General features: G+C 40.2%; 1 protein-coding gene across 1 annotated transcript in view; it reads right to left on the bottom strand.

The window, feature by feature from the left end:
- Window positions 1-22,712, bottom strand: part of atp8a2 (ATPase phospholipid transporting 8A2) — a 701,479-nt gene that overhangs the window by 127,474 nt on the left and 551,293 nt on the right. The window contains exons 28-29 of the mRNA XM_048597580.1: window positions 3,549-3,732; window positions 1,502-1,612 (exon numbers count right to left, since the gene is read on the bottom strand). Of these exons, the coding sequence (XP_048453537.1) occupies window positions 1,502-1,612; window positions 3,549-3,732 (295 nt within the window). The remainder of the gene's footprint in view (window positions 1-1,501; window positions 1,613-3,548; window positions 3,733-22,712) is intronic.

The raw sequence follows: 22,712 nt of genomic DNA, 5'->3' as shown, positions 1-22,712 counted from the left end.
AATCATTTCCACCTATTTGTTTTACTCCTTACCTCTCCGTTCCACATTGTATCAGTGGTTAAGATGCAAACAATCCCAACCCACTCATTTTTGAAATTCATGTTCCGCACAAATGATTTTACAAGTATATTAATGAAAAGAGAATTATTAAATGAGCAGTTCAATTCCTGAGCAGACACAAATAACAATTTATTAGTGATAATCAAAAACTGCAACAGTAAATATTTCATAGGTGTCTTTACTGAAGAGATTACCCTAGATCCGAGTGTTGATGTGTGCAGGAGGACGGAAAAGTGGCTAATATAGTGGCCAATTATTTTAGAATGTCTCACTGAACTAACCTGAGTAACAGTAGACCAGCTTGCTAAGGGGAATTTAAAAGCCTTTAATTAAAGATTTTGATCTAGAAAAGGAAAATTAGTTACGAGTAGCTAATAACAATTTCAGAAGGGATGATCATGCTTGGCAAATATCATAGAATTCTTTAAATGTGTAACAATAAATGTGGAAATGTAGTTTCAGGAAAGTCTTCAACAAGTTACCAGAAGCAAGAACACTAGAAATAACTAAAGAATTTGCAATTAGCAAACTGGATTAAAAGTTGTTCGCAAGCGAGAAAGCAGAGAGCTAAGCTTGGATGGAAGTGGGCAGTCATGCACAAAATATAATACAGTTCTCAGGCTAGTAATGGTAATGATTTCAGACTAATTTGGACAGAGACCAAGAGGAGTGATGCCAGAATTTGATGATGAACGGAAGGTAGAGATAATTATTCTCATAATTGAAGAAAGCCAAAAGAGGTTTTGCTAAAATAGGGAAATGAACTAAAAGGTAGTAGATAGGAATTCATTGTAAGTACTTGCAAGGTGATTCATTTTGAGAAAAGAAATTTGGAAATAAATCATAGAATCTTTAGAAACAGGCCCTTGGGCCCAAACAAGTCCACACTGACGCTCAGAGCATCCCACCCAGACCCACAACCCACTTAATCTACACATCGCTAAACACCATGGGCAATTTAGCAAGGCCAATCCACCTAGTCTGCACATCTTTGGACTGTGGGAGGAAACCCACACAGACAGGGGAGAATGTGCAAACTCCACACACACAGTCACCCAAGAGTGGAAATGTACCCGGGTCCCTGGCACTGAGAGGCAGCAGTGCTAACCACTGAGCCACCATGCCTCCCGAAGTTAGTTCAGTGCTGTTTTTTGCCCATCCTTCCTAACATTTCCTTTTTTGGCTATACGACCATCTTTCCTCGTGTCTCTCTGAATGTTGCCACATTTTTCTTGGCGAAGGTACTAAATAAATGCGTTTTGAGTGAGGCTAGAAAACAAATACCTCCGAAATCTCAAAACTCCATGTAAATATAGAGAAAATTTCCTCTCCTCAAATTGTCCTATTATCTGAAACTCAGCTGCTATTCCTGAAAGGTAATACAAGTCAACAACATCTGTTCCATCTGAAAATTGCAACAGTCAAAGATGTGGCTCCTTACCTCTATTATGTACAGCACCACATTTTTGTAAAAACAGTAAAGGATGCACTTTGTCACTCTGATATAACTCCAAGCTCCGTGGACTAATAGAAGTTTTTCCAAATATGAAAACTAGAAGTAAAAGAGCTTTTATCAGTATCACAAAGACTTATTTTAAGTAACACTAAAGAGCAAATAACGCACAGGATGGACAAATCTGCAAAAAAAAAATTAAATGATACTATAAATGTTGTAACATTCAAATGATAATCAGGTTTACGAAATCAAAGATCTACTTGCAGTAATTTCCTCGGTGTAGTAAGGCTGAAATTGTTTTGTATTAAGAATCAGAAATCATTCTAATATAGTGGTATTTATAACATGATCAGGCACTACTTTCAGTCCACCTTCCTTTCACCAGTACTGGGCTTCCAATCACAACCCTTCCAACTTCAGCACATACTTACTGAGTGAAGAGTCTACATTTTTTACTTCTTCCACTGAGTGCAAGAAATATATTATCTTTCCTTCTGTATAGAAGGCAAGAAGATCCTATATAAAGCTTGGCACAAGACTATTGGCACTCATTCCTTTATCATATGATTATAAGCCCATCCTTTGTGTTATAACTACCTACTTAATTTCATTGTAGATCCTGAAGTGTGTCACTCCACGGTGCACGTTCCACAGTGTTTCTTGAACAAAACATGTAATGAATAGTGGACCCTGACAGAAGTTGGTTTATTTGATTACAGACAGCATAAGAAGGGGAGAATAGAGTCATCACATTGAGGATGTTTCAGGCAATGAAAGATGTAACTGGTTAACATTCGACATTAACTCGCAATCTATACTTGGAATTTGATGGAAGGTTCGAGAATTTCAGGTTTACTTTTACTTACGAGTCTGATTGACAGAATTTATCCTCCGGGCAAGCAGGTCCTTGCTGGGCCAGCAGTGGAAAGTGTATCAATGATTTGTGATTGTAAGGTGCAAGTTGGTTTGTTAATTCACAATGTGTACATAGGAGCCCCAAGAGATGGCTACCATCAACCTGAAGTCAGTTCTTCCGGGTTAAGTGATTATCATGCAACTTTGAAAACAAAGATGCTTCACACTCTATATCAGACCAGTGGAAAGATTATAAATTTATTTTTCATTTGAATGGGGTTTGGAGAGTCATTCACTGTAAAGAGAATTGGTGCCAAAAGTGCATCAGTCACTGAAGTGGAAGAAAATTTCCAAATTACAAGGAAAATACTTCTGAGTAAACCACAATCTCTGGAATAATGATATTCAGACTTTTTTTTTAAATCAAAGTTATTTCCAGCTATTTACAATCTATACTAACAATTTTGAAGAAGAGACAGGGTAATGTATTGAAATCTGAAGATGATACAAAGCTAGGCGGAAAGCTAAGCTGTGAGGAAAAGGTTCGCCAAACTGGTCCCTGGGATGAGAATGTTGTCATTTAATGGGAGACTGAGAAATTGAACCTAAATTCTTTGGCATTTAGGGAAAAAAAAAGAAAAGATCTCACTGAAACTTACAAGGTTCTGAAGGGGCTTGACAGGATAGACATTGATTGTTTCCACTGATTGAGGAATCTAAACCACAGGAGGCACATGATCAGGGTAAGGGCCCGTCATTTAGGATTGAAAAGAGAATAAATTACTTCCCTTGAAGGGTGTGAATCATTGAAATTCTCCAGCTGAGGGGGTTTTGGATCTTCTATCATTAAATACATTTAAGTCTGGGCTAGACAAATTTTTGATCTCATAGGAAACCAAAGGTTGAGCAGGCAGGCAAATGGAATTGAATCCCACAATTAGCCATGATTATTCTGTCAGACAGTCAATTTCTATGCTCCGCCCTCTCCTCCTGTCTTCTGGTTATGTAACATGAAATTTTAATTGATAATACATTTGCTTGCCCTGGTAAGAAAAGGTACCAACTTTGATGCAGTAGCAAAACATTCTGACTGCATTTGTACAGGAGTTGGCATTTTGTAAACAATGAAGTGGACTTTTGATCATGATCAATGAGACAAAGTATTAAAGTCTCTAACCTGTGCTATAGAGTAATCAGACGAGTTAGTGGCTTGCAGGCCTTCATTGCCACTAATCCCCACTCCAACATGTGCAGTCTGAATCATCCCGACGTCATTGGCTCCATCTCCGATGGCCAGGGTGATAGCATTGACATGGTTTTTCACCATGTCTACTATTTCAGATTTTTGGAGAGGAGAAACTCTGAAATGAAGTAACACATAAATCACTATGACAGCTTTGGATCCACAAGATTTTTGCATAAAGCACAAGTCCCCATCTTGTGAAACAAATACTGGTACACTCCAGCTTTCTATCATTTAAATTCCATGGTAGCTTTTGGGGTTAATTCATGAAACACTGAGCATGAAATACTTAGCAGTTCAGAAAGCCACAACCCCAAATAAGATCTTGCACGTTGTCATGCTTGGCTTCGGAGGTGAGCAGATAGTGGTCTAATTATGCGGTGCATTGTGTCTTGTAATCAGCTGTTAATTAAAACAAAAAATTTGTTTTGTCTTAGTCTTAAAGTAAGAGATCATCTGCTATTACATTAGAAAATATAGTGGTACCAAGTAAAATTGCTCACCTATATAGGCTGAACAATATTGACTGGCATTATGGTGAAGATGAGCATGTCAGTGTAAAAGACAAGGCTGAAATGTTTCCAAACATCAACTGAAAGTGCAAAATAGACAATGCAACTCAGCCTCCTGAGGGCCCAGTGTCACGGATGGCAATTTTCAGCTAACTGAAATGATATCAGGAAATGCTTGAAGGTACTAGATTTAGCAAAGGCACATTTTGTCTTTTAGTTCCCATATGTTATAAGTAATTACACTTTAGTTTCAGATAGGTGACCCAATAACACTGAAGGAACAGTGGTATATTTCCAAGTCAGGATGGCAAGTGGCTTGGAGGGTAACTTGAAGGTAATGGCATTCCCTTGTATCTGCTGGCCTAGTCCTCCAAGATGGAAGCGGCTGTGAATTTGGAAGGTGCTGTCTAAGGAGCTTTGGTGAATTTCTGCAATACATTTTGTAAATGGTACACACTGCTCTGACAATGCATCACTGATGGAGGGAGTGGATGTGTTGCCAATCACGTGCACTGCTTTGTCTTGGATGGTGTCAGACTTGGAATGTTGTTGGAGTTGCACATCCAGGCAAATGGGAGCATTACCATCATAATTCTGACTTGTGTCTTATAGATGGTGGCAGGTTTTCAGAAGTCAGGAGGTGAGTTACCTGCTGCAGTATTCCTTGCCTCTGACCTGATCTTGCAACCATTGCATTTGTATGGCTAGTCCAGTTCAATTTTTGGTCAATGGCACATCCCGAGGATGTTGACGGTGGGAGATTCAGTGATGGTAATACCTCAGAATGTCATGGGAAGCTGATATTTTTTTCTCTTATTGGAGATGGTCATTGTTTGGCATTTGTGTGGCGCAAATGCTACTTGCCACTTTCCATCTTGCTGTACTTGGAAATGGAATGCTTCAGCACCTGTAGAATAGTGCTCAATTATGACCTGCCCACAAAAAAAATTGAAATAACTGGATGCGTCTGTCAGTCTACTTAATCACATAAGCTGTTGTCAACATTTCTATCAAGGGGCACTTGCTCTCCGGCGGTCAGTTTGGAATCTGGAAGGATCAGGTCTAATTACAGCCTGAACTGAAGTATGAACAAAAGAGATGAACTTCAGAGGTTAGGACATTTGACAGAACTTAACATCTATGTTTCATCAACAGTGGCATCAAGGCCTCCTATCAAAACTGACGTTATTGGGAATCAGTCTGAAGTCATACCCAGCACAAAGGAAGATGGTGTGGTTGTTGTAGGGCAATCATTTCAGCCTCCGCACATTGCTGCAGGAGCTCATAAGCACAGCACTGGCCCAAACGTTTTTTTGCTTCATCAGTTATCTTCCCTACATAATTCAGTCAAAACTGTTCAGACCCACTCATAATTTATCAAAAGACAAAACCACAACAACACCTCCTCCATGATAATTCTCAACACTGGCACCCTGCAAGGCTGTGTACTCAGCCCCTTACCATACTCCCTATACACTCATGACCGTGTGGTCAAATTTCATCCTAACTCCACCTACAAGTTCACGGACAACAGCACTATTATAGGCCAGATATCGAACAATGACAAGCCAGAATACAGGAAAGAGATACAGTGGCGTGGTGTAAAGATAACAATCTCTCCCTCGATGTCAGCAAAAGAGCTGGTCATTGACTTCAGGAAGCAGGTGGAGGGTATGCCACTGTCTATGTCAATGGTGCTGAGGTGGAAATAGTGTGGAGCATAAAGTTCCTAGGAGGAACCAATAATCTGTCCTCACCCACCCACATTGATGCTACGGGCAAGAAAGCACAACATGCCTCTATTTCCTCAGGAGGCTAAGGAATTTGGCATGCTCATAAGAACGCCGACCAATTTTTATGGATGCACTACAGAAAGCATTCTATCCAGATGCATCATGGCTTGGAATGGCAACTGCTCTGTCCAGGACCATAGAAACTAGAGAATTGTGAACATGGCCTGGTTCATGACACAAGTCAACTTTCCATCCACTGACTCCACCTAACTTCTTGTTGCCTCAGGAAGGCAGCCAACATAATCAAAGACTCTTCTCATGCTGGTTATAAACTCTTCCAACCTCTTCCGTCTGGCAGAAGATACAAAAGTTAAACACACGTATCAACAGATTCAAGAACAGCTTCTTCCCTGCTGTTACTGACTTCTGAATGGACCTCTCAAATTTTAAACTTAATGTTGATCTTGCTGTTTGTGTGCCTTCTCTGCAGCTGTAACATTGTATTCTTCGTTCTGTTCTATTGCCCTAATGCACTTTGTATGGTATGATCTGCCTGTTCTGCACGTAAAAAAAAATCCCCAATACCTAGGTATATGTGACAATAATAAATCAAATCAAATCAAAGTCAAAACCATTCATGCCCACATCCAACAAGACCTGACAATGCTCAAGCTTGAGTTAATGAGTTACAAGTAATATTTGTGCCACACAATGCTATGAAATGACATCACCAGCAAGACAGAAGCTAAATATCTTCCATTGACATTCAACAGCATTATGATTGCTGAAACCTCATCATCAATATTCTTGGAGGCAAGAGATTGTGTGAATGTTATAGACCAAAAACTTCACTGTAAAAGCTCAATAAACATTGGGGTGAAAAAACAAGTCTGAGGCTAGGGATTCTGAGGTGCAACTTATTTTCTGACTCCCTAGAATCTGTCTCTTACCTATAGGGCATAAGTCAGGAATATGATAGAATATCTTCCAATGAATGCAGTTCCAAAAAAACCTCAAGCAGTGCACTATTATCCAGGACAACTTTTCTTTGTATCCCATTTAATATCTCGAACATTCACTCCCCTTCATTACTGGTACACAGTGATAGTAGTGTGTACCACATATAATCTGCTCTGCAGCAACTCACCTGCACGAAACACAAGATCTCTACCTGAGGAAGGCAGTAGACACCACCTGCAACTTCTCCACTATGTCAAATATCATTCTGACTTGAAACTGAATCACCATTACTTCAACGTCTTGAAATCAAATGCCTGAAAATCCCTCTCCAGTAACATAAACTCTCCAGTCCCATAAACAAGGACTGCAGCTGTTCAAAAAGATGGCTCACCAGTTTTAAAAAGGACAGTTTGGGATGGGTACTAAATGTTGGTCTTGCCAGAGATGCATCTTGAGTGAATAAAAGGAACAAACCAAGAAATGGCACACTGTCCTTTTGAATATAAACAATAACTAGCTCTTTGCTTGCAAACTGTCCAAGCTGGAGAGAAATCCACATATCAACTCTAGACTAGACTTTCTTCTTAAAAGTGACAGTATCTTTTGAAGACTGCTGAAATGCCAGACATTCATGAACTGTGTTTTAAAAACTCCAGGACTAGGTGCCGAATCATGATCCTAGAGTCAGAGTCATATAGCACAGAAACAGGCCCTTCAGTCTGACAAGGCCAGGCCGAGCATAATCCCAAAGTAAACTAGTCCTACCTGCCTGTACTTGGCCCTTATCCCTCCAAACCTTTCCTAATCACATACTTATCCAAATGTCTTTTAAACATTGTAATTGTACCTACACCCACCACTTCCTCTGCAAGTTCATTCCACACATGAACCATCTCTGTGTAAAAAAATTGCCCTGGATGTCTTTTTTAAACTTTCCTCCTCTCACTGTAAAATATGCCCTCTCGTCACGAAATCCCCAACCCTTGGGAAAAGGCACCTGCCATTCACCTTATCTATACACCCCATTATTTTATAACCCTCTATAGGGTCACTCTTCAATGTCCTATGCTCCAGTAAAAAAAAAGTCCCAGCCTATCCAGCCTCTCCTTATAACTCAAACCCTCCATTACCAGTAACAATCTGGTAAATCTCCTCTGAACCCTCTCCAGCTTAATAATATCCTTCCTATAATAGGGCAACCAGAACTGGACACAGTTTCTTTGTTCAGTATACTGTTTATTTAACTGGTCTTCCTACAGTGTTCAGGCATTCCTCAACAATATACTGATCACCCTCAGTAGAGATATAGGTCTTTCATGGACATGCTCAAGTCTCTCATCAAAAGATGTGGAGGTGTTGGTGTTGGACTGCGGGGAACAACATCAGAAGTCACATGACATCAGGCCAAAGTCCAACAGGCCCACCTGAGACCACAAGGCCCTGAAGCACCATTTCCCTCATCAGATCACCTGATGAAGGAGCAGCACCCAAAGCCTGCAACTTCAAAACAAACCTGCTGGGCCACAACACGGCGTTGTGTGATCCTGACTCTCATCAAAGAACAAAACACAATTCAGGATCTCTTGCTTCTGTAAATCATCATTGTCAATAGCACATTCATTCTCTCCCACTCTTTGCTGAAAGAGTCAATTAAGCTCAGGAATGATCATCTGTCTGGTCTCCTCGGTATCTGCTTCATCTGGCATCTCCTTAAAGGGAAATGAAAAATCTACAATATCAACCTGTGGTCCGAGGGATGGTGTTTCCTCAAAGAAAACGGATTTACAGCAGATTGAGGGTCAAAATGAATGTCTTCTGCAGTGGGTGAATAAAGAAGATTCAAAATCCACTTGCCTAGGTCAGTGCAGCTCAAACAACACGCAAGAAGCTTGACACCATCCAGGACAAAGCAGCCTGGTAGATTGGTACCACGTCCACAAACATTCACTTCCTCCACCACCACTCAGTAGCAGTAGTTTATGCCATCTACTTGGTGAACTGCAGAAATTCACCGAAGCTCCTAAGACAGCACCTTCCAAACCCATGATGACTTCCATCTAGAAGGACAAGGGCAGCAGATACATGGGGATATCACCACCTGCAAGCTCCCTTCCAAGCCATTCACCATCCTGACTTGGAAACATTTCATCGTTCCATCACCATCACTGGGTCAATATCCTAGGAACCTCCCCACCTCCATCTCCCCCTCACCCCGACATTGTGGGTGTACCTACACCAAATGGTACAAGGTGGCAGCTCAACACCATTCCCTCAAGGACAACTAAGGATAGGCAATAAATACTGGGTAACATAGATCCCTCATCAACATCACAAAAGCTGCATTGCTGATTCTAGGAATTTCTTGAGCAAAACTTGACTGCCACATTTCAAAAGCACTTCATTGGCTCTATAGCATTCAAGAAATCCAGAATATGTTCAAAGCTCTACATAAATACAAGGTTTTTCTTTAAAATTTTCTGATAACGCTATCTTTTGAGGTACTCCACTTTTACAATTCTTTACAAGATCAAAAAAAAAACCTTGTACAGTACCTAGCAACAATCCTTGTACAGTGCTCACATCAGAATCCCTTTTCCTAATACCTCAATAGCTATAAGGTAACTGTCACTTGAACTCTTAGACTGGAGCTATTGCATACCTGAGCTTAACTGCATTCACTTTCAAGTAGTGTTTTCAGGGTTTTATCCCAACACTTCTGCTTTGGGACCATCACCAGCTCCTTATTCTAAGATAAGCTAGTTTTGTTACGTTCTTTACACAGGAGCACTGCTCTTTATATTCATCTCCATACAAAGCCTTTACAGAACTTCCCAGAACAAAGGAAAATTGAAACAAAAACTTCTCCCTCTGATCCTATGGATGTTTCCATTCAGCTTAAACAACCAGAAACGTTAACTCTGCTTTCTCTCCAATGCGGAGTTTCTTCAACAATTTTTGTTTTTGTTTCAGATTTTCAGCATTGCAGCTCTTTATTTTTAAAACTTAATTCTTTAATAGGCATCTAGTACTTATTTCATTTTACATTTGACAATGATCAGTTGCTTCATGTTGCAATGTTTGCATCAAGATAGTGATGAGTAATGCACGAACTATGCTTGAATTTTCTGTTACAGGATTGCACAGGTTCATACTGACGTTGGCCAGCCGAAAGTCTAGATTCTTCCATAAATTTAAATGGAGGCTCAGTGGATAAATACAATATCAATTCAGTTCTAAAGTATATAAATCACAGAGGTCATCACACTGCGTGGCTGATCAGTGTATGGGGAGAGGGGCTGATTACTCTGTGTTTTGTGTGCTTGCGTGATATATACGTGTGTGATCACAGTGTGGGGGAAGAGTTGGTGGGGAATGAAAGGGTTAATTGTAGTTTGCTGTTACGGGAAGAAAAAGGCTGATAAATGTACATACCCTAGTATGTATAAGTACACATGCACATATAGCACATGTATGTATATGAAATGCACAGTAGAAAATTAGAAATTTACTTGACTTGTCTCACATTAAGATCAAGGAAGTCAATAGCCTTTACGGAATCTTGATTGGATTATGATATTGATTGGAAAAGCTCAATGCAATCAGATTCTGCAGCACACAGCCCAACTTTTTGGTGTCTGAAGAGTTACAAATGATAGAGAACATAATCATCAGTAAACACCTCCACTTATTTTGGAGGCATGGATCATTGATGAAAGAGCTGAAGATGGCTGACAGTAATAAGCTACTCTGGAAAACTCCTGCAATGATCTCCGGGAACTGAGATAAATAGTGATCAACTTCCTTTACACAAGGTATGACACCAACCAGTGGAGAGATTTCACCGAGATTACCATCAACTTGCATTTTGCTAGAGCTTCTTGGTGACACACTTGGTGAAATGCCACCTTAGTATCAAGGGAAGTTGCTCTCATCTTGCCCCTGGAATTCAGCTCTTTTATCCATGTTTGGATTAAGGTTCAATTGAAGTTTAGAGCAGAGTAGTTCTTTGCAGAACCTCTGAGTATTAGCATGCAGTTTATTGGTGGGTAAGTGCTGCTTGCTACCACTGTCAATGCAACCTGGCACCATTATGCTGATGAAGGTCATCAGACTGATCGGGCAGTACTGGCCAAATTGGATTTATTCTGCTTTTTGAGGCAGGACAGACCTGGGAAATTTGTCAGGTAAATGCAGTGTTGTAACTGCACCAGAACTGCTTGGCTAAGGATGCAGCTAGTTCCGGAGCAGAGTAGATTTTAACAGCACATCTAGAATGTTGTTAATGCTGGATACCTTGTTGGATTCTGTGCTTTTCACCCATTCCTTGATGGCTTATGTATTGAAACAATTTGGTTGAAGTTTAGCATTTTTGATGCTGTGACCATTAGGAGGAGGTCAAGATGGATAATCCAGTTGGCACTACTTGCTGAAAATAGGGCTACAAATGTGTAGTCTTGTCTTCTATAATGATGTGCTGGACTCCTCCATCATTGAAGATAGGGGTGCTTAGCTTTGGTGTGATCTGTTGGTTGTGGCAGTGATTTGCTCTACTGCATGTTGCTTCTGTTGGTTAGCGCTGATGTAATTCTGTACTGCAATATTACCAGGTCAGAAGCTTATTGCTTTGTAAGATATGACTGAATCTGCTCTTGACACACTTTCTTGCAATCCACATTCAAAAATGATCAGTCCCTTGGCTTGATAACAGAACCAAGTCATGAGATTACAAATTGTGGTTGAATACAATTGTGTTGGTAATGGCAGTCCGTAGTCGGTCAGGGATGCCCAGTCTGTGTTGCTCTATCTGTTCGGACTCTATTCCACTTAACAGGATGATAGTAGTACAAAGTACAAGAGATGGCAACCTAGATATGAAGAAGGCCTTTATCTCCAAATAGATTTTTTGTGGCAAAGGTAGATAGCTCCCTGATACGCAAGAGTGAAAGATTATTAAACTTGGGCCAACTTAAATCATTGTAGTGTTCTGGAGTAAAACTCTTTCACCTCAAAGTGTTTTCACATCTATTAGCCTGCCTTTAATTCAAAATCAGCCATAAAACTATAAGCAATCAAACATAACTAAATTTAATCTTCACTTAATCAAATCAAAATGAGTAATTATTGAAAATAACCCACTTCTACACTGTCCACCCTCAATAAATCAGTACTCCTACTCAACACCACTTTGACGAAACAATGAGGGTAGCAATGGCACAGGATATACTCTGCATGGGGTACTTCAATGCCTATCACCAAGAGTGGGTGGTAACAAAGCTACTGGCAAGCCTGGCCCCATCCAGAAGGGCATATCCACCTGCCCGGGTCTGCAGAACATGCTCAGAGGGAAAATTCAGCTTGACCTCATTCTTACCACCCACCTATCTGTCTACAATATGACTAATGTTAAGTTACCTCGTACAATCCATGAGCAAATGAATTAGGAGTAGACCATTCAGCCCAGAAAGAACGTGATTACAACCAAACTTTGAATAGGCTTCAATTAATTATTTAAATATATTTTAGATATTAAACTTCATAATACATTACAACAAAGTTGCTCTTAGAGAGCTCAGAAGCATCAACGCCATTGATAAATGATAGGAAAATAAACCTGCACTTCACATGTTCTGTTCATAAAGTTCCAATTAATTGTGAGAAACTATGAATTACTTATAACCATCAGGTGAAAGGAACAATTTGGAAAAACGTAGTCTCTCACCTCAACAGAAACCTCCGATACAGGTATCAATGAACAATGTTTTGTCTGCCATAGTGTCTAATCACATTTAAATCTGTCCAGTAGGGCATTAACCACAATCAAAGCTAAAAAAAGTAGAGCAAATTCTAGCTCACTTTAAACTTGCAACATACACCCGAAAATCAAATATTTTATTTCAGCAAATATTGTGAGTCTAACCACTTGCACCTTTAAAAAATATACAAAGTTCACTAGAGTATAGAAGTGCTGAGATTCTTTTCAAATAGATTTTTCAGGACAATCAAACATTTGCAGCATGCAATGATAATTTTGATAGCAAAAATAATTTGTCAACGGGCATAGAAAATAAAATTGTGTTCTTGCCTTCGCTGTCCCAAGCAATAGTCAAACTATTTAAGGCATTTCAATAATAACTACATTAGATCTCTCACAAAATTACACCTGCATTTGGAACATATACAGATCTCAACTATTTCCTTTCACATCTTATCTATGACTCTTGAACCTTTTCATTCCTTTATAATCTAGGTCACAAAGCTTTGTTACATGTATATGCTATCAGTATTCAGTTGCTTGGTTAGTGACTGTTCCCACGGCGTTTGGATTAAATCATGTTTAGCAATCAATTTTATGAAGTCCTGTCAAAAAAATCCGATAGAACTCCGTTTAGTCCCAACTGTATCATTAGTGTATTTACTTTCTTTACACTCTTTCAAGGAATTCTCCTGCTGCAGCTAGACTTTAATCTGGGTTGCCCTAAGAGCTCTTACAAACCTAAATTAACTCAAGACCAATAAGTAGATTCACTATCTAAACTCATTGAATAATTAGTCAATTAAAATGAGAAGTCGGTCACTATTTATCATTGTTAAGGTGATCTAAGAAATAAAATCAATGTTATGAAGTTGCTGGCTGATTCTGAACTAAATGTAGGTTAACGGATGTGAAAATGCTTTGAGGTAAAAGACTTCTACTCAAAAACACAGCTATGAGTTAAATTGGTCTAAGTTTAATAATCTTTTACTCTATCTATGTTTGCTTTAAAAAAAATCTATTTGGAGATAAGTCCTTCTTATCTTTGTACATGATGAAAATTAAATCAATTTAAAGAAACAGATAAACAACCACAAGGTGCAATGCAATGCAGATTTTGTGGGCACGCTGAACAAGCATGTCACAAAGCTATTCATTCGTGGCATCACTAATCCTCTGTCAAATACCTGTGCTCATAGGGAAATTGTCCAATATTTTAGCAAAGAGGTGTCGTTGAGGTTTAAAGCAAGAACTTACATTATTAATTAAAACAGAAAGGATTACAAGATTCAAAATTTGTGGACTACAAACTAGAAATTCCCATTGTTAAAACTGCTGAAAGTCCAAAATACAGGTGGATCTGCTATAATGCGTGTTTCATTAACGCAAATTGGCTGTAACACGATTGATGAATACTAGACACTGTTTGGATAACGTGAACTTTCTTCAAAACAGGGAGAGCGATTTTCTACAGTGATTTCCTTATAACATGATTTTCTATGGTGATTTTCTATAGTGCAAGTTCACACGAGAACGCAACTATCACTTTATAGGAGAACTACCTGTAGAGGAAGTAGCATACGAATTAGGATCAGGCCACTTAGGCAACTTGACCACTTTAGGCAAGGGTGGAGAAGGAGAGTAATATCAGAAAATTAACCATTACTTTTAAAGAAAGCAATCAGGAGTCAGAAAAGTATCGTTTAGCCAGTCCAAGTTTGACCATTAACTGTTCATGGACTATTCAGTCAATTAGAGCTCAGGTTCTCTTGGATCATGCAGAGGAGGTAGTGGTTACCAAGGGTTAGAAAAGACAGCTCTTACTGGTTCAATGTACAAAAAAAAAATTCTTCAGTCAATAGAACTGAAGCAGAGGCCTGTGTCCACTCAACCGGAGCCATGAACTGGTGTTCTGAAGTAGTTTGACTGAAAAACCACTGCTTTTCTAACTAATGTTTCCTTCGTACCTCTTGTGATAAACTTAAGTTCTGTCAAATTTGTGAAAACATATTCATGCCTGAAATGGATCTCTAAACTAATCAGGCTGACTAAACCTTTAGGGTGGCTCACACAAAACACAGTCTCTAACTGTACCTGGCTTAGGTTTTTTTAAAAATTCAGAGACTTTTTCCCAGGGTGGAAATGACAGGCAGAGTCAGGTACTTTAGAGACTTTTAAGCGACTCTTGGATAGGCACACGGAGGATAGTAAAATGTAGAGTATGCAGTGTAGATTGATCTTAGTAGGATAATAGGTCGGCAAAACATCGTGGACCAAAGAGCCTGTACTGTGCTGTACTTTTCTATGTTCTATGTTTACTGATGATCGACAGTAGACTGATGGGGCGGTAATTGGCTAGGTTAGATTTGTCCTGCTTTTAATCTACAGGACACACCTGGGCAATTTTCCACATTGCTGGGCAGATGCCAATTTTGTAACTACACTGAAACAGCTTGGCTAGGGCAACAAGTAGTTCTGGAGCATAGTACTATTGCTGAAATGTTGTCAGGGCCCATAGCCTTTGCAGTATCCATTGTCTCCCACTGTTCCTTGATATCCCGTGCTGCGGATGCTTCAGCCTCATCTCTTGCACTGATGTGCTAGGCTCTTCCATCGTGGAGGATGGGGATGATTGTGGCACCTCCTCCTCCAGTGAATCGTTTAATCATGCACCACCATTCACGACTGGATGTGGCAGGTCTGCAGAGCTTAAATCCGATCAGTTGGTTGTGGGATTGCTTAGTTCTGCTATCACTTGTTGCTTAAACTGTTTGGCATACAAGTTCTGTTTGGTAGCTTCATCATGTTGCCATCTCATTTTCAGATATGCCTGGTGCTGCTCCCGGCATGCCTTCCTGAACTCTCAATTGAACCCTGGTTTGGTAATGACAGTTGAGTGAGGATATGCCGAGCCATGAGGTTACAGATTGTGCTGGAGGACAATTCTGCTGCTGTTGATGGCCCTTAGTACCTCATGGATGCCCAGGCAGGAGTTGCTGATCTTTTGAAACCTGTCCCATTTAGTAGAGTGATAATGCCACACAACACGATGGAGGTTATTCTCAATGTGAAGGCGGGACTTCATCTCTACAAGGACTGTGTGGTGGTCACTCTTATTGGTACTGTCATAGACACAAGCATCTGCAGCTGGCAGATTAGTAAGGATGAGGTCAAGTATATTGTTCCACTCTTGTTGGTTCACTCATCGCCTGCCTTTAGGACCCAACCAGCTCGATCTGTAGAACTGCTGCAGAGCCACTCTTGGTTGCGGACACTGAAATTTCCATCCAGAGTTCATTTTGTGATCATGCCATCCTCAGTGCTCCCTCCAAGTGTTGTTCAACATGGAGGAGTATCAATTCATCAGCTGAGGGAGGAATGTGTTGTGATCAATAGGTGGTTTCCTTGTCCACGTTTAACCTGAGGCCATGAGACTTCTTGGGGTCCACAGTCAATGTTGAGGACTCCCATGGCAACTCCCTCCTGACTGTACACTACTGTGCCATGGCCTCTGCTGGGTTTGTCCTGCCAATGGGACAGGACATATCCAGGGATGGTGGTGTCTGAGACATTGTCTGTGAGGTATGACTTTGTGAGTATGACTATGTCAGGCTGTTGCTTTACTAGTCTGTGAGACAGCTCTCCTAATTTTGGCACCAGCCCTCAGATGTTAATGAGGAGGACTTTGCAGGATTGACAGCGGTGTTTCTGCCGTTGTCTTTTCCAATGCCTAGGTTGATGCCAGGTGATCTGTCCAGTTTCATTTCTTTGAGACTTTGCAGCGATTGATACAATTGAATGGCTTGCTAGGCCATTTCAGTGGGCAATTGAGAGTCAATTACACTGTTGTGGGTCTGGAGTCACATGTCGGCCAGACCAGATGAGGATAACAGATTTCCTTCCCTGAAGGACATCAGCAAACCAGATTTTTTTTTCTGACAATCAACAATGGCTTCATGATCATCAGTAGATTCTTGATGCCAATTTATTTTTTTACTGAATTCAAATTCCACCATCTGCCTGGGGGGATTCAAACTCGGAAGGCATGGCATGGATGCTGCAAGCAATCAAACAGTGCTTACCTCAAGATATGCCTAAGAGAGAAAGCTAAGACCGCTCCCTGTTTCAATACAGAAGATGCTACCTGCTCCTGCCCATAAAGCGGCCTGGCACCAGCATGCAATAAAGGCGTCAGAAGGTTGGAACTCTGCCTCAGATGATGGTGGAAGTGAGGTGTTTGAATATTTTTAAGACAGGGTGGAGAGATTCTTATTTGGCAGTATCATTAGGGTTGCTGGGGATGTGGAATTTGAAACACATACGGATCAGCCATAATCTTATTGAATGGTGGAGCAGGACTGAGGGGCCAAATGGTCCACTTCTGCTCCTACTTCATTTGTTTGTATTATGCATCCTCAATGAAGGGAGAGCACAGCATATGACTAAAAAAGGCAAGGCTAAAGCATTTGCAATTATTTGCAGCCAGAAGTACCAAGTGGAAGATACGTCTCTGCCTCCCCTCACACCCACAGTGCTGGGGACCTCTTGTACTCAGCCAATTCAATTCACTACATATGATATCAAGAAACAGGTGAAGGCACAGGATATGCATAGGCTACGGGCTTGTACTCTGGAATTGTTGCATCCCTGCTAATGCTGTTCTTGTACAGCTATGACACTTGCATGACGTGGAAATTTCCCAGCTATGTCCTGAACACAAAAAGCAGGACAAATCCTTGCTGGTTAATTACCTCTCCATCAGTGTACTCTTGATTATCATTGAAGTGAGAGAAGGGATCCTGAACAGTGTTGTCAAGCAATACTTGCTTCGTAATAACTTGCTCACTGATACTCAGATTGAGTTCTACCAGGACCACTCAGCTCCTGACCACATTTGAGTCTTGCTTCAAATATGAACTGGGGAATTGAGAGTGTGGCATTAAGGACGCCTAGCAAACTACAGTCAATGGAAACTGGGTGGGGAGAAGCTCTCCTCTAGTTAGAGTGATACCTAGCACAACAAATAATGGTTATGGTTGTTGAGGATTAGTCAGAACAGGTCCAGGACATCACCTCAGGGTTCCTTAGTTATCTCCTAGGCCCAACCATCTAAAACTGCTTCACTAAAGGCCTTCCATCTATCATAAGGTCAGAACGGGGAATGTTAATTTATAATTGCACAACGTTTAGCACCATTTGTGACTCCAGAGATATTGAAGCAGACCAAATCCAAATGCAGCAAGACCTGAGCAATATCCTAGCTTGCACTGACATGCAGTCAATAACATTTGTGCCACACAAGTGCCAGATGAAGAACATCTCTAACAGGAAAGGATATGACCATTGCCCCTCGACATTCAATGGCATTACTACCTGCAAATTCCTCATGTCCAATGTCGCGGATTACCATTGACCAAATATTAAACTATCCCTTTAAACACCATGGTTACAACAGCAGGTCAGAGGTCAGATATTCTGCAGCAAGTAACTGACCTCCTGATTCCCCAAAGCCTGTCCACCATCTACAAAGCACAAGTCAGGAGTGTGATGGAACATTTCCATTTGCCTAGATGAGTGCAGTTTCAACAACACTCAAGAACCTTGACATTATTCAGAACAAACTATTCCGCTTGATTGACACCATATGCCCATACATTCCCTCACTCTGCCATTGACTCACAGTAGCAGCAGTAAATATCTTCCACAAATACACAGCAAAAATTCTCTAAGAATCGTCAGACAACACCTTCCAAACCCATGATCGACTACCTAGAAGGACAAAGGCAACACCAACACCTGCGATTTCCTCTCCGTACCACTGACTGTTCTGACTTAGAAATAAGTCATTGCTCCTTCACTAGCACTGGGTCAAGTTCCTTGAACTCCCTCCCAATCAGCATTGAGAGTGTACCTGCACCAAAACAACTACAGCAGTTCCATAAGCCAGCTCACCATCACCTTCTCAAATACAATTATTGGTAAGTCTAGCCAGCACTGTACATATCCCTGAACTGATTAAAAAAATTTTAGAAGTGCGGGTAAATGGTGTTGAAGTAGGTCAGACATGATCTCACTTGTTGATGGAGTAGACTCAAGCAGCTAAAGGATCTATTGACCATAAAATCAAAAGATATAGGATCAGAATGAGGCCATTTGGCGCACTGAATCTGCTAAGCCATTGAATCATGCTTGACATGTTTCTCAACCCTGTACTCGTGTAATCGCCCTGTAACCTTGGATCTCCTGACTAATTAAGAACCCATCTCGGTCTTAAATACATTCAATGACTTGGCCTCCACAGCCTTCTGTGACAATGGGTTCCACAGATTCACCACCCTCTGGGTGAAGAAATTCCTCCTCATCTCAGTTCTAAAGAGTCATCCCTTCATTCTGAGGCTGTGCCCTCAGGTCTTAGTTGCTCCTACTAGTGGAAATATCTTCTCACTATATTCCAAATGTGGTCTGACCAGAGCCTTATACAGCCGCAGCAGTATACTCCTGCTCTTGTATACTAGATCTCTTTGAAATGAATGCTAATATTGCATTTGCATTCCTTACCTGCCAGCTGAACCTGAATGTTAACCTTGAGAATCCCAAACTAGTCCCTTTGTGCTTCAGATCTCCAAAGCCTTTCCCAACTTAGAAAGTCATGTATACTTCTACCTTCCTACCAAACTGTAAAACCTCACACTTTCCCACATTCCATCTGCCATTTGTTTTCCCACTTTTTTTAGCCCAAGTTCTTCTGCAGCCTCCCCACCTCCTCAACGCTACCTGTCTCTGCACTATCTTTGTGTCACCTGCAAACATAGCAGCAATGCCCTCAGTTCCTTTGTCCAGATGGTTAAGGTATAACGTGAATAGTTGTGGTCCCAACATTGACCCCTGTGGAACTTCACTAGTCACCATTTGCCAACCTACTCAACCTCTCCTCATTATACAGTCACTGCATTCCTGGACCCACTTGGCTGAGCGTAGCAAGAGTGTACAGCTGCAATTTTAGTTAGTGTTGAGTAAGAGGAAATTGTGATCAAGTTCAATGGGGTCGAGATTAAAATCTCGCACCATGCTAAAGGATAGGGCAGGAATAATCAATTAACAAGTCCATCAATACTACCATCTTAGAGTGCACTATCGTTACAATCTTAAGACAACTTTGGACCCGATGTCTCATGGATAAATTCAAAATCATGATTTCCATTTTTGCGCCATCATCCTTAAAACTTGACAAACGGCTTTAGGATGCAACAGCTCATGGCGCTGTTATCCATATCATCAATACTACCTTCCCAGTTTTGGTGACTCAGTTATACACTATCGAGTCATAGGGTGAACTACAATGGAATTGTTTTTCTGATGCAAGATTCAGTGTAAATACATCACATAATTCTAGTGAACTATTTTCTTTCTAATATCTTCCATCATTATTTATTCCCAAATGACTTGGAACACTAAACAAAAATCAAACAGAATATAAAAAATCTGTTTGAGTATTCTCTCATCTTTTTATGACACGTGAAATAATATGAATAGTTAAATTGGTTTTGTCTTTTCGCTGGATTCTTAATTTACACATTAATCAGTATTTGCTCTATGATCCTTCCTGTTAGTGCTCTAAAAAATGAACACTCAGCACATTTTGTGTCTTAAAGTCACTTTTGATTTTATTGTAGACTTTAGTGTGCAATGGCCCAATGCTTCTGGCCTCATTTCATTCTCAGTACTTTATTATACAACTCGAATCATTTCCTGAAATTTCCCCAAGCTATCATTCAACTAAAATTCTGCAGCTATGGTCCATAGTATTTGGTTTATTTTAAATAAATCATAACAGAGTTCCTCTGAAACAAATATTGTCATCTTCTGCAACGTAAATATGTAATAGAAAACACTAAAGTAATTGAAACCCAATGGATCATGATTTAAGAAACAATATTAAGGGAAGCTCACTATATCAAGGATAATATGCCATGGAGGTGAAGATAATTTTTCTTTCAACGTTACCTCATTTAGTTATTTTCATCTGCCCCCAACTCACTTTAATGTTGGTCCTGGGTCAGCTGAGAGCATTCTAAACTCTCAGTCAGGAAGCTGTGGCTCAGCTTCCACACTGGTGATTTTAGCATGAATCATGCTAACATTTTGTACAGTACCGAGGAAGTACGGTGCCTTTTAAGATGGGACATTAAACTGAGACCCTACCCAACTTGCAGGTGACACTGTTTCAAAGAGCATGGAGTTATCGCTGGTACCTTGTTCAACATTTATTCCTTAATCAACAGCATTATAATAGGTTTTCCAGTCATCATTACATTGATTTTTTTGGCCAATATAAAAACAAAGTGCTGAAGAAACCCAGCCGGTCTGATAGCACCTATACAGACAGCAACAGAGTTAACTGTGTGGAAACTACTACAAACTATTATTTCAGATTGAATTAACAGCCACATGGAAAAATATGGGCTGACTTCAGAAGGGTCAGTGTGGATTTATCAAAGGAAAATTGTGTCTAACTAACTTGTTGCAGTTTCTTTGAAGAGGTAACAGGAAGAATGTTGAGGGAAAGCTGTTGGTGTGGTGTATGTGGATTTCCAAAAGGTGTCTGACACAGTGCCATATAACAGAGGAAGTTGTGTGTCATGGAATAAAAAAGGTACAGTGTCAATGTGGACACTGAGTGAGGGTTAGGAAACAGAGTAATGGTTAATGTGTACTTTTCAGGAAGGAAGTGGTTTGTAGTGAAGTTCCTCGAAGACCTTTGCATTTCTTGATATATACAAATGATCGAGATTCTGACAATTGTAAGCGACAATTTCAAAGTTTGGGGACAACACAAAACTTGTAAAGTATGAAAAGGAGTATAGAACTTCAAAAAGACTGGCAAGTTGGAGGAGTGGGTGGATCGATGGCAGATGAAGTTCAATGCATAGGAAATTTGCGGTAATACACTTTGGTACAAAGAACATCAAGAGACAGTATAAATTAAAAAGGTACTATTCTAAAGGATGTGTAGGAGCAAAAAAACATGGACAGATTTTAATTCTCATTAAAGGTGGCAGAATAGCCAGAGCTGTTGAACTCCCTGCTATCAACATCCTGCAATTAACATTAGACCGGAAGACAGAAGTATGCCATTCAATCCAATGAATCTCAATTCCACCATTCAGTGAGGTCAAGGCTGATCTGATAAGCCTCAGCTCCACTTTTCTGCCTTGTCCACCCACTCTCCTCTGAGTCCTTGATTGCCTTACTGATTAATAATCAATCTTGGCCTTATATATAGTCAACTACCCAGCCTCAAAAGTTCTCCGTAGTCAAGGGTTCCACAGGTTCGCTACCCTCAAAGAAGAAAGGAGACTGTTTTTCTTGGACAGAAAGCTTAGAGGAGGCTTAATAGAAGTTTTCAAAAAATATGAGGTGTTTGGGCAGAGTAGATAAGGAAAAACTGATTCCACTCATGAAAGGATCGAAAATAGTGGTTGCAGAAGCAGCAAACGACAGGTGAAATTATTTCTTCTTATATAGTGATAGTTAGGATTTGGAATGCACTACCTGGGAATGTGGAAGTGGCATATTCAATTGAGGCATTTCTTTGGGGCATGCTTCTCCTAGAATGTGAGACCTGTCACAGCCATCTTTGGATAATAGATGCTGATATAGTGTTGTCCAAGGGACATTATCCCCATTCTTGATATCCTAATAATCAAAATGAAGCAGGAGACTGCTACACCTTTGTAAAAAAGAATTTGATAATTTTTTCCTATACAATACAGGTAACACAACAACTATATAATTTGCAACCAAACACAATCATGTATGAAATGTTTTCCATAAAATATTACCTTTTTACAATTCTGGATAAAGGCCATGCACATTATCCTTCCCATCTGATGGCCACAGCCAATTTTAACTTAAAAACAAGCAATGTTCCAAAGGCTAGATATTAAATTATATTTACAACATCCTTAATTCACTTTCCCAATTAGATGGAGAGGCAGGAAAAGACAGTGTGTAATTATCTGTTTCTAGTCGTAAATCGATGGTTTAAATATATTTTGTAAATGAATATTTGTTTGCAACTTGTGCTAAGTGTTAGCCAATAAAAAACATACTGTGCCTTTCAGCACCAAAGTACACTTTG

This window comes from Rhincodon typus, chromosome 6 (assembly GCF_021869965.1).
Source record: "Rhincodon typus isolate 14 chromosome 6, sRhiTyp1.1, whole genome shotgun sequence".
In the NCBI taxonomy this organism is placed as follows: Eukaryota; Metazoa; Chordata; class Chondrichthyes; order Orectolobiformes; family Rhincodontidae; genus Rhincodon; species Rhincodon typus.
The sequence above is the reverse complement of the archived record's forward strand: the minus strand, read 5'-3'. Positions and strand labels throughout refer to the sequence as shown.